This window comes from Lontra canadensis, unplaced genomic scaffold (assembly GCF_010015895.1).
Source record: "Lontra canadensis isolate GAN:19392208 unplaced genomic scaffold, GSC_riverotter_1.0 scaffold664, whole genome shotgun sequence".
Lineage (NCBI taxonomy): Eukaryota > Metazoa > Chordata > Mammalia > Carnivora > Mustelidae > Lontra > Lontra canadensis.
This window is the reverse complement of record NW_022631648.1, coordinates 4,104-17,297: the sequence shown is the minus strand read 5'-3', so window position 1 is coordinate 17,297 and position 13,194 is coordinate 4,104. Positions and strand designations below refer to the sequence as shown.

Here is a 13,194-nt window from a genome sequence, read left to right as displayed (position 1 = left end):
ACAAAAAACTTTCTTGTATGTTCAGGATAACTGCGTTCTTCCTGAAAATTTCAGGTAATCCTTACAGATATGAACTGCTTGATCTCCCAATGGATTCAAAGAAGAAAGGCTTGATTTGGCCAGGCCAGGGTGTATACTATGATGTAAGTACCTTATAAAATGGGTGTTTAAAACAAAGTAAAAAATGTTTTTACTGTACACATTTATAAAAACCCAAAAGATGGATTCTTTTATTTTCTATCTGGTTAAAAAACTTGAGATTTTGACCATGATACACATTCTTTATTTTCTTAGCTGATTTCATATACTTTGGGCAGTTATATAATATTTCCATGATTCCAAAAAAAGGTTCCCCACTCAAAGAAGGTGGAAGGCTGCATTTCACTCACTGTGTACTCCCCAACTCTATTCTTATAATTCACAGCATATTAAGTAACTCCAAATATACAGAGTAAATGAAAATTTTTCAGGAAGATTTACAATTTATTGTTCCAAGCACTATATTTGTGTAGAATAAAAAATAAAACAGTGGCCACTGTGCATTGAGAAATTGCTACACACTAAGCACTTTGGATACAGTATATCACTTAGCCCTTACATGAACTCCAAAACTTAGTGTCATCATTCCCATTTCTGTGGCTCAGAGAGTTTGTGGATATCTTATAATCATAGAACTCAAGCTTGTCAGACTCCAGTCTCTGCTCTTAACCTCTGTACCAGGACTCCACGTAGATAGAAAGAAAAAATTTTAAATCATGAAGGAAAAGATCTACACATTTGAAAATTACAAGAGCTGACCAGTTAGTTTGTGAGAGGCAGTGCCAAGCATTCTCCATATATCATCCTCTTGCATCTAAGAATCCATGAAGTGGGCAAGAAATAATTATACAAGGCTAGAAACATTTGAATTTTATTTGAGGCGACGACTGTGGCAGGCTGGAGTGTGGTCCCTGCAGTGTCACACGGTCACCTCTGAAGGAAGCAATTTCGTGTCTGTTCTTTGTAAAGTTGTACATCAAGAAAAATTCTTAAAGAATCATCTATCTTACTGGACCTCTTTCATTCTTCCATGCAAACTGTGTATCAAAGCAACCTATAAATAGAAGTTTTTCTTGAGACTATTCTGTCATTACACGTTATAGCCCAGGTCTCCAGCTCTGTGCTCAGTTCTTTCTCTCAATCTCCCTCCCTTCGTCCTGCTCAGGAAAACGCTGCTGTCCCCATATCTTGCCCCTTTGCAACAATCTTGACTAGCTCCACTTTACTTAAGTGTAAATCCCAAGGCTTTAACTGAGCTCCAAAGACCCTTCAGAGTCTGGCCTTCCTTACTTCCTACAGCCTGGCTCAGCTCCCGGTCCCTGAACAGGCGGATGGCCATGACCCACTCCTGGAGTGCTCTCCTTTCAGGGTCCCTTGGCCTATCTCAGACTTGCTCATTCCTCAGGGCTCAGCATAACTCTGTTTCTGCTGCACATCAAAAAGTGAACCAGATCAGCAGACCTGTGTTCCAGTTATTCCTATTTCTGCCATTTGTTCTCTTGGTGATATAAGAAATACTGTTTCTCTTCTCTGAGCTTTCACTAGTAAAATGTACCTATATGATTTCAGTAAAATCTGTCCTATAAACTTCACAGGATATGAGGATATGAATGATATAAAAGCACTTTGAAAAATAGAAAGTGCTATAATTTATAAGCATTATTACTCCAATAGAAGTGATTTCTCCTTTCTGACTTTCTATAACTTATTTTTTTATTAAATATTTTATTTATTTATTCGACAGAGATCACAAGTAGGCAGAGAGGCAGGCAGAAGGTGGGTGGGGAGGAAGCAGGCTCCCTGCTGAGCAGAGAGCCTGATGCGGGGCTCGATCCTAGGACCCTGGGATCATGACCTGAGCCCAAGGCAGAGGCTCACCCACCGAGCCACCCAGGCACCCCTCTGTAACACTTATAGTAACCAGTAATTTTTCACATGTATTTCATATTTCAACTAAGTTATAAGCTCTTAAAAAATGGAATATTTTATAGGGTTCTCTGCTCAGCAGAGAGCCTGCTTCCCCTCTCTCTCTCTCTCTGCCTGCCTCTCTGCCTATTTGTGATCTCTCTCTCAAATAAATAAAACCTTAAAAAAATGGAATATTTTATAATATGTATATTTCCCATAGCACTTTGTATGTAAATATTTTTGACTGATTTATCTGACTCTTCTTCCAATGATTAATCTTTTCTTAATCTATTCTAATTTTGTTAACTTCTCAATTATTTTTCTGGTTTATCCCTAATTCTAATCAAGTTTTGCACTTTGCTGGACAAAAAAAATAAAATTAATACTGAGCTTGATGGGAGTATCTCATGACTCATTTTTCCCCCTTTAGGATAATACCTATACTTGTCCTCCCCTGCCTTTCACCGCTTCACTGGGGGAAGTGATCAACTTTATCTGCAATGTTCTATTTTTGTTAAAGGAGAATATTTTTATAGTATTTACCTTTCCTATTGCTTGAGCAGTGGTTCTCAACCTTGGCTGCACATTAGAATCACCTGGGGTGCTTTTAGAAATCCCAATTCTCAGGCTGTACTCTACTCACATCATAACTGATGTCATAATTATAATCGTCATTCTCTGAGGGTGGGAGGGAGGGGTAAGGACATGAGTAACTTAAGTCGTTCCAAAATATATCTCCTGGCTATAGAACAGAAAACCCCAGAAGCCATATTTTAGTGTTTCTATCCAAGCCAATAAGGCAACATGTGTAACATTTGGTAAAGAGTATACATTTTAAAGTGGTGCAGCTCCTGGCTCTAAAATTTATCAGTTGTATGGCCCTGAATAATACATTTAACCCTTTACTACCTCAGTTTCCTCATAGATAAAATAGCAATGGTAATGCACTCTACCTCATAGGGTTGTCTTGAGAATCAAATGCATGTAAGAGCACTCAGAACTATTAGTAGACAGAAAGCTTAGGGTTAAATGTTGCCTTCTGCTTCAGACTCAGCTCAGAGCCCAACACAGGGGCTCAAGCTCATGACCCTGAGATCATGACCTGAGCCAAAATTAAGAGTCAGACACTTAACCAACTGAGCCACCCAGTTGCCCCTTGTAATGACCTTTTCAGTAAGATGAGATATAATAACCACAGAGGTCAAGTGCCATAAACCTCTCTAACCAACAAACCGTTTTCAAAGCCTAACTGAGCCTGCTATCCAATTTTCCTTAACTGTAAATATTTGGAAAGACCTTTGGCTTCCTTTGGAAAGAGCATCCACTACTATCACCCCTACAGAGGATTGTGGTTTCCTGCTTGAACCACCTGCTATTTTTCTAATCTGAAGTGCCCATTCCCCTCCTAGAGATACATTCCTCATTCCTAGGACAGTTCTGTCTCTCCACAAGAACACCCATAATCCACACTCATCCTCAAATAACCACAATGATATGGCAAGGACACAGGTTCCTCCTTTAAAGATGTGTCATCAAATAACTGGCTGCCCACAGTTCACCTCCCATCACCACCAGGACCCTGGGCCCCACCCTCCCACCTGCTCATCTCCAGCAACAGCTAATGCATCCAGAATGGAAAATAAACTGGTAGGCGCTCTCTTCTCTACCCTGCAGGCTTCCCCGTTTATGGTCCCTCCACTCTTCCTCCTCCATCACAGGCAGACTTTCCCTCCATTGTGCAACTTCTTCTCCCTTCCACTTTCTTCCCAAGTCCTAGCTAGATACCAAAGGAAAGTATCTCTGTCAGTCTCTCATCTCTTATTTACACACACACTCTCTTGTGTTCTCTATTCATTTCATATATAAATGAAAAAAATTCTAATCACAACTTAATGTAAAATGATGCTGATATAAAAGAATTAAGTGAAACATGATCCACTAAGGAGCCAGGATACCCAGTACTAAACTCTCCAAAGGGCAAAGTGGTCTCCAAAATAAACCTGTTCTTATTACCCCTATTAAACCTGATTAAGTGCCATCATTCAAGACTAAGAACAAAAAACGATATTTAATTCCTTGGTTTTGTTAATGTGTTGTAATAGTATTAATTTCTGTTATTCTGTGGCAACTTATGGAGTTTGGGTCCTTACCACAGATGCCTGCATATAGTTGTGCACGTACCAGGTATTCAGTAAATGTTTATTAGGTGACTTATGAGTTAGACAGGCTTTATGGGCTACCGGGGAATGTAACTACAATTTATATGGCACCACTCCTCTGAAAATGTATTCCACAGTTAAAACAACTGACACCACTCCTTTGCAGACTGGAGTATCTGCCTAGCTACATAATATCTCAGGAACCGGAATTCCTTCCTGCTTTTGTACTTGTCTTGGGTATCAAACACAAACGTCACCCTGTGAATAGTACATTGGATCAACGAATTCCTATCGAGTGGAGGGATGATCACCAGCAGCCCCTCTCTTACCATCCTCTCAGAATACCATTGCCTTAACATACTGAAAATCGGCCAGCTCTCCACTCTCAAATATTCCTGACTCTTTTTTTTTTTAAGATTTTGTCAGAGAGAGAGAGTGTGTACAAGCAGGGATAGTGGTAGACAGAGGGAAAAGCAAGCTCCCCACTGTCCAAGGAGCCGGATGTGGGACTTGAACCAAGACCTGAGCCAAAGGCAGACACTTAACTGACTGAGCCATCTAGGTGTCCCTATTCCTGACTCTTTAAACTCTTTCCAAGACACCACAGGTTCCAATAAAATCTCACATCCCCTTCTTTCTTCCTCTGTACCCTTGCCTGCATTTCAGTAGATCATTACAGTTATTTAAACTAGATTAAGACACAGGATTAATCCAGCCCCTTGGAACAATATTTTTTAAAAAGTCCTTATTTCTAAGTTGCCTTTGCAAATCATGATAAAGAGAACAAAGAATGGGGCACCTGGGTGGCTCAGTCGTTAAGTGTCTGCCTTCGGCTCAGGTCATGATCCTAGGGTCCTAGGATGGAGCCCCATGTCGGACTCCCTGCTCAGTGGGGGTCTGCTTCTCCTTCTTCCTCTGCTCGCGGCTCCCCATGCTGTGCTCTCTCTCTTCGTCAAAAAAATAAAATATTTTAAAAGAGAGAGAGAGAACAAAGAATAAGCCACATATTTGTTAAAGGTTTATAGAGGTGATTACTTAATACTTGAAACAGTCTTCTGTCAAGTGCCTTTTACCATGACTATTCCATATATGGAAAATGGGAATCATTCCAACTTCAAAAGGTTGCTATAATCAGCATCATCCTTAGATCCAGAACTTTAGGAGGCCCCATGCCTTTTGGCCCAGCCTTAGCCTTCCTCTGGCAGTACCCCTCCCTATGGAACAGAATGTTTGTGGGTACAAGGGGATATATCTATCAAGAGCCCATGTTCCCCAGTCTCCCACCCCAGCCTGATGTTGGACTGAAGAAATCCTTGACAAAATGGCACTGACCCCAGTACTAGGGCCTTCATGGGGGTCTCTTCCTCAGGTCCATCCTCCCAAGGGTTGACACTGCTTCTAAGCTAGTATATACCTCTAGCTCAAAGGGGTGGCCAAGTGGTGGCTGTTTGCTGGAAGCAGAGGTAAAAGGCATAATGGAGCTTGAATCTAGGGCCAGGGTACCCTTATATTCAAGACACTTCATCATTTGGGATGGAATTGGGGGCAGGAAGAAAGCCGTAAGAGATGCTGAGGCCAAGAGCCACCGACTAGCTCTTTCTGAACTACCATATCCCAATACAGAATTAGGATGGTCAAAGAAGTCTAAATTTGAACGTGGTCTTCCAAGTTGTCATGAAGGTATTCTGTCAAGGTAGAAGAATGAAACACATTTTATTTCTTTAGCAGCTTATTTGCTTAATTTATAAATTAAGCTAGTTAGGCTGATGGAATGTGGGCTCTCACTATACTCTAGCCCTAAGACCTGCAAATGGTAAGGGTGGGCCTGTCAGGACAAATGCATAGTGTTCAAGAAAGTTAATTCAATACTTCCACCACCATCCATACCTTTGCTCTTACTATTCCTTGGGCCTCCCCATCTCTGCATGTCCTTAAAGGCCTATTTCTGTAAAATAACATAACATGGTCTCTTGTCTCCCTTCTTCTCTGCTCCTAGCTCTACTTCCCTATTCAGCTGGAATCAATCTCTTCCTCCTCTGAATTTACAAACAATTCTTACTTTTTTTTTTAACAAATACTTCTTTCTTAACCTCTTTTATAACAAAGAGTTACTTTTCATCTTATAGTCACTTATGTCCATGCCTTATCTCCCCTCTAGTCAATATTCCTAGATGACTTGTTTCTGATCCATCTTTGTTCCCTGCAACTACCTTGCCCATATAGGTACTCAGTAAATATTTATTGAGTGTCATCAATCTGAGAAAAAGTGAATTTCTAAAGAGCCAAAAAGACTACGATGAAACTCATTCATTTACTTTTATACCTCCTTTTGAAAATACAAAATAAAATCCATAGTAAACAGTTATGTCAACAGAATAAGAATTTTTATTTGAATTTGAGTGACTTAAACTTCATCAGAAATCAGTAAAATGGGGCACTGGATGGCTCAGTTGGTTAAGCATCAGACTCTTGATTTAGGCTCAGGCTGAATGAGCAGTGTCGAGCTCTGCCCTGGGCGTGGAGTCTGCTTAAGATTCTCTCTCTCTTTCCTCATCCCTGCCTCCCGTTCTCTTAAAAAAAAAAAATTAATATATCAAATGGTACCATTTCAGGCAAGGAAAGAGAAGTGGGAGGCACACAACTTTGGCTGTATTTAGCCAAAGGAGTACCTCAGAGCCTTTATATCTCTAACAAAATGTTACTGGAGGTAGAGTATTCCCAGGGACATTTCTCCAATGTACATTATCAGACAGAGTCCCTGCTAAAGCAAAAAAACTTTCAGAAAAGACCTCACCATTCCTTCGATAAAATATTGTATTTAACTCTAAATATGGTTAAGTTGAAGAATGTTAGTAATTAATGAAGGAAAAAAACAGTATCTGATTTCAGCTTGGAATTTCCTTTACCCTCCTTCCTGCTGACATGGTCAATCAGCCCTTATTCTACTAGATAACATTAATGACGATAAACTCTTATGTTCATGTTCTAGTTTCCTAAATGCGTTGAGAAAAACAAGCCTATATTCTACCCAAAACCTCCTAAAACCTTCGCTCCTAACACTTCTTTAAATTCGTGGGACCCTATTAGCTCTCTAAAAGAAGCCAACATACAAAGAAATCTTGAGAGGTCCCATTGGATCACTTCGTACACTCATGATTTTACAGGTATGCGTTTACTTTAATCCAAGTAAAAAGAACAAAATTAGAATATTTGAGAGATGCTGTTATATCTTATATAGCTTATATCTTCTTATATCTATATAACTTATATCTTCTAGTGTTTTTCCCTGTTTCTTAATCTAAGTACTAAAAGAAGTTAGGGTGGGTGGTAAGCTTCTCTTAGTGAGAAACAGGGAGGTAAAATTCATTTTTAATTTATTTGTTTTAATTATATTACAAAGGGAAATGGGTAAGTTTTTCTGTAAAAGGTCATTTAAGTGTCATCCTTCATTTACTCTAACAATGTAATAAGATGTGATGTTTCCATTAAGGTCTGGGGCCCATGAACCCCCTTGAACTGGATGATTACCATGAAAAGGAGGTAGCAGAGTTAACGGGACAGATAGGATTTGACCCAGAGCCTGTAAGTAATTGCAGTCAACTCTCAGTTATTTAGGGTGAAAGTATCCAGGTGTTAGGCTCCTACCACTTTTTCTTTGCTTCATGAGTCATGGTGACCAAGTTAGCAAAGGGATAATTTAACTCATCTTAGAAGTTAATTCTGAATTGAGTTGAACCAGTCTGAATACCCTTCCTTGTCCACTATTTCAAAAACAGGCAAGGTTTCTTTTCCTATTCACAGCACTGGTGTTTTATGTTTTCTTTTTTTAAACAGATTTTCTACTATACTATTCTTCTAAAATTTACAAAGGAGTCGGTTTACAAATGCTTACCCTTTAATGCGATTCTTAATAAATTCCATGCATCTTTATATTTTGTGTATCTTGTACAGTATCACTGCTTTTGAAGAGATAGGGCCTCTTCCTAATAACCACAATAATTGAGTTCGCTGAATTAAAATTGAAAGCAATAAATTCTCTGCCAATATTTTTTTTTAAGATTTTATTTATTTATTTATTTATTTGACAGAGAGAGAGATCACAAGTAGGCAGAGAGACAGACAGAGAGAGATGAGGAGAAGCAGGCTCTCCGCTGAGCAGAGAGCCCGATGCGGGACTCGATCCCAGGCCCCTGGGATCATGACCTGAGCCAAAGGCAGAGGCTTAACCCACTGAGCCACCCAGGCACCCCCTCTCTGCCAATATTAATACAGATTTTTTAATCAGTTATGTGAAATGACCTGAAAGAAATGATCAAGCCCTTAGTAACAGAAATTATCATCTGTTGATTTACTTGTATACATGAAATATAATGATGTAATAGTATACACATATATTGTTTTATTTAGGGCCTAGATTTTATCCTATAAAACTACATAGTTTTTAAAACAAAATTAGTATTTTCAAAGATATAAACTGTGGAAAGACCCACAAAAGGTAATTATAAGATATTTCAGTATGAACTCTTTTTAGACTGAACTCATTTATCTTACATTAGCTTCAGTTATTTCCCAAGGTGATAAAACCGAAACACCTGAAGTAGTTACACAGACTGTGCTTTATCATTCACTGAAGGGTTTTTTCCTTTATATTTCACTTGCAGGAGATATTCTCTAATACTAGAAAACACTATACATACACTGACATTGTCAAGCATGTTTAGCAGCTGTCCAGATTTCCACAGATTTGACCCTATAGGAAAGCAGCTTTATCATGTTTACAAAAAAATACATATATAATTATACAAAGGATGGTTGTCGAGTATATTATATGCAAAATTATTCTGCAATAAATCATCAACTAAATTTTTATTAATAACAAGATAAAATATGCCTAAAATAGTTAGTTTAAAAGTAAGTTTTAGTGAGTCTTGCTGGTTTCTAAAAGACAAATAACGGACTCTGGGAAAGCATGTTGTAGTGGTACAAAGTGTTGAAATATTTTGTTGTAGTAGAAAGAAATACAGATACTTAAAATTGCTTTTTGCATAAAAGGACACTGTAAAGTAGGATATGATACAACCTAGACTTTTTCCTTATCAAAATTTAACACAGTATTTCAAAGAGCTGGGGTTTCTTTTTTTCTTCATAGTATCTACTCAAACCTGATTGCCTAAAGGTTGTAACAGATCTGTTAATAACAGATGGAAATTCCTCCAACTCCAAGCAAATTAGGATCCAAGAAGACACTCCTAAATCCATTTTGTTTTCTAAATCCAAAATACAGTTTGTTACCATTCTCGTTTGTATTATCTCTGCTATCAATTCCATCCTCACCATCCATCCATTCTTTTTAAAATTTTCTTCAATATACTGTCACTAAAATTTTCAAACATATGGAAAGTTGAAATAATTTTGCAGTTAACATTGATCTACCCACCGTCTAGATTCTACCATTAGCATTTTACTAGACTTCTTTTATCACATAATCTATCCATCTTTCTATCCCTCCAACCATCCATCAATACACTTTATTATGTTTTACACATTTCAGAGTAAATTGCAGACAACAGGATACTTCAGCCTTAAATATTCAGCATGCGTATCATTAAACAGAGCTCAATTTATTGCAGTTTTTCTTTTAAGGCAAATACACATTCAATGAAATTGCACAGATTTTAAGTATACATTCAATGACTTTTGACAAATGCACATATTTTTGTAACCCAACCACTTAGGATATAATGAACATTACCATCATTCCAGGAAGTTTCCACATGCCCCTTCTTCATCAACTCCTCCCTCTTCCTCCTGTCCCCTCACCACAGACATCTATGAATAACCTTTTAAATACCCACACTACTTTTGCAGTTACCAGACATACTTCACAATATTGGTAAAACATCTCAAAAAGCACAGACATGAAAAGCTCCCCACAGATGAGTGTTTCTCTAAGCACAGCACATCACTGGCCTCAGCATTCACCCAAGATGCTTGTTAAAAAAGCAGATTCCTGAGCCCTACTGCAGAACCTCTGAATCACAATCTCAGAGGATCAAGCTTAGGAATGTCATTTTTCTCCCAGCTCCAAAGCTGGTTCTGATTCAACCAAGGTTTAAGAACGCCTGGACTGGCCAAATAAAGAAAGCTTTCACTGAGATTTAAATAACTGCACATAACTGTTACCATCATCTTTTCGGGATGGCAGAAGTCTTGCTCCTGAGATCCCTTCAATATCTCTGAAAGTTTGAAAGCAAAGACTTCCTACAGAGAGGAGTTTTTCTATAGCCAAGTAAAAATATCTGTCCCCTTTCCATATTAGTAGAAGAGAAAAACATGTGTTTATTATGGCACAAATGTCAATGTCTATAAATAAATAAGCAAACAAACATTGCATTATGCACTCCCACACCCACCCCGTGTTTACTCAGTGAAAATGGGTACGAATTTGACCTGCCACTTGTAGTGATAAACTTACAATGCCAGATTTATTAACTGATTTCCTCCTTTTTATCCCACCACTACAGCAAGAAAAATTCCATCCTGTTTTAAAACCTCCAAGGTCCTTGGAAGGACGAATTGCTCGACTGATTGAGAACCGACGTCCTCTGGAGGCTACTGTCCAGCAAAAACCACCTTCCTGTCCAGATTGTACCCCTAGAGTTTTGTGTACTTTTCATACCTTTATACCCAGTTCTACAGAAATGATGGCACTTCGTGATAACACACTGGCGGGAGCCACCCATAAAAAACAGGAAATTGAAGACAAGATTAAGCAAGAACAACACCTGCTATCTGCCTATGCATCCCCACCTGGTTACCCAACAAAAGGTCTGGCTAACATTTGTGACGTAAAAACGTTTCCAAAAATCACTGATACTAAAAAGATAGAAGATTTGTACTGGAGACAGCTGGCATTAAAACCCCAACATGTATCTTATTGTAACCCAAACCATTATATTCCATATGAGCGGTTTAAATCTGTCATACGTGACCAGTGTGGTATGTGTCAAAACTCTGTTAGCCTTAATAAGCCTAGTATTTTAGAAAGTAAACCAGACGTGGAAGCTTTTGACTTAGAACATTTTTTAAGTAAGCGAGAAGAACAGTTGTCCTTGGACATAGAAAACGATGAGGAAACAAGACCTGTTCTGGGTTGGATTCCCAGAGCTGGAGTGGCCAAGCCTCAGACTGACCTGCTGGAGCTTAAGAACAATTTTTCAAAAACTGGTGCACAAAAACGTTTCCATAAATCGATTCTACAAGACCATAAAGATCTCAGGGATAAGGAGCATTCAGGGATGAAACACCAATTCTATGGCCGTAATTCCTATTATTTCTACAACTGAGATACTCATCCCTTCCTTTGGAACCCAGCTTCTTGCAAGGAAAGTAAAACTGTAACAGTTCTTCATGTTGTTGGATTCTGTTTTCTAGAAGAGCCATAATGATCTTGCTAATGAAGTTTATGTTTTCAGGAACTTAAGTTAGGATCTGGTCAGAGGAACCCAGAAAAGGAGATGTTCTTACTTCTTGAAAAGTTTAACAATTTCAATAAAATATTAGAACCAGAAAAATTTAAAGTCTTTAATCTCATTTTCAAATTATACTCCAAGGAAATTCTCCAAAATCTTGAAAAACAATGTGTATGGCAAAGTTTACCTCACTGTTTTACAAAAATGAGTATTTGAAATTTCTATGCCCAGTAACTGACAGATGTCTATACAACTATAGTACCTTAATAAATGTGAACCCTGTCCCTTTCTGTAAATATTTGTACAAAATAACACCAAATACAAAAGACAAAACTCGAATGCCCAGACATTGGAGTCTGCGAGACAGCTCTATAAATTACATTAACTTAATAAGTTAAATATATGGGCCCTGTTTTTTTTTTTAATGTAAACATGTGGACAAAATAAGTTGGTAGAAAAAATGAAACCGAAAATGCTTTGCATGCACACATTCAAAGCTAGATGTTTCTTTTCCTTTAGCTCCCTGACAGAGAAACATAATTATTTCTTTTATGCAGGGAAAAAAATTGATTTTATTATGAAAATCTAACAATGGCTTTAATTAGTAACTGGTAAGTTCTAATTGTGGCAAGAAAGGATGGTGTCTTCGTCTGTTTGGGCTGCTAAAACAAAATTCCATAAACTAGGCATCTTACCAACAACACTTCCTTCTCACAGTTCTAGAGGGTGGGAAGTCCAAGGTCATAGCACTGGCAGATTTGGTGTCTGCTTCCTCACTGATGGCCATCTTCTCCCTGTAACCTCACAAGGTGGAAGGGGCAAGGGATTTCTCCAGGGCCTCTTTTTTAAGGGCACTAACCCTATTCATGAGGGATCCACCTTCATGAAATAATCACCTCCCAAAGGTCTTACCTCTTAATAAACTTTAGGAGTTAGGATTTTAGCATATGAATTTTAGGGGGACATAAACATATACATCATAGCAGATGGCTTCATAGCATTACTCTAAAGCCATATATTTTTGGAAGGGGTCTACCAAGAGTTTGGCTAACCCTCAAATGCAAGTCAACTCATTTAATGTGCCAACAGGCATATTTTAGACATAGTTTATCAAGAAAAGTTCATAAAGAATTTCTAAGGAGTGTTTTGTTGAGATTTCATTTATTTTGTATGTTTCCTGACCATGTCACTTAATTATACCTCCTTTAAAACTATTCTGAATCAAAATTATGGAATTTTTTTTTCAATTCAGTTTTAGAGCACTTGTTATATTAGGTATTATGAAATGCAAAAAGTTACGTGATAAAAATAATATTGGGGAAAACTGAGGGCAACAAAACCATCACATTACTAATCACAGAATTCTCCACAGACTTTAATATGAAATATATCTGGGAATGTAAGGGGAAGGGAGTGATATACACATTTCTCAAATTAATTTGATCTTTTTATCATACAGGTTATTATCAGACTACAATTCTGAAAAACTCTGGAAGATGGGACTCTGCAGTATAGGAATTGGGGGTTTTAATTGCACATTTTCCCCTGGATTGCAGCCACACAGAACTGCATTAGAACTATGGGCATTCACTCTACCCACCTCTATGTGGGTATGT

The 13,194-nt window shown here is 38.1% G+C and overlaps 1 protein-coding gene across 1 annotated transcript in view; it reads left to right on the top strand.

The window, feature by feature from the left end:
• The window catches only part of LOC116863189 (uncharacterized protein C7orf31-like), a 28,518-nt gene extending 16,846 nt beyond the window's left edge, over positions 1-11,672 (top strand). Inside the window, exons 5-8 of the mRNA XM_032850682.1 lie at positions 55-143; positions 7,096-7,270; positions 7,597-7,688; positions 10,631-11,672. Coding sequence (XP_032706573.1) covers positions 55-143; positions 7,096-7,270; positions 7,597-7,688; positions 10,631-11,452 — 1,178 coding nt within the window. The 3' untranslated portion in view covers positions 11,453-11,672. The remainder of the gene's footprint in view (positions 1-54; positions 144-7,095; positions 7,271-7,596; positions 7,689-10,630) is intronic.
• The last annotated feature ends 1,522 nt before the right edge of the window (positions 11,673-13,194 follow it).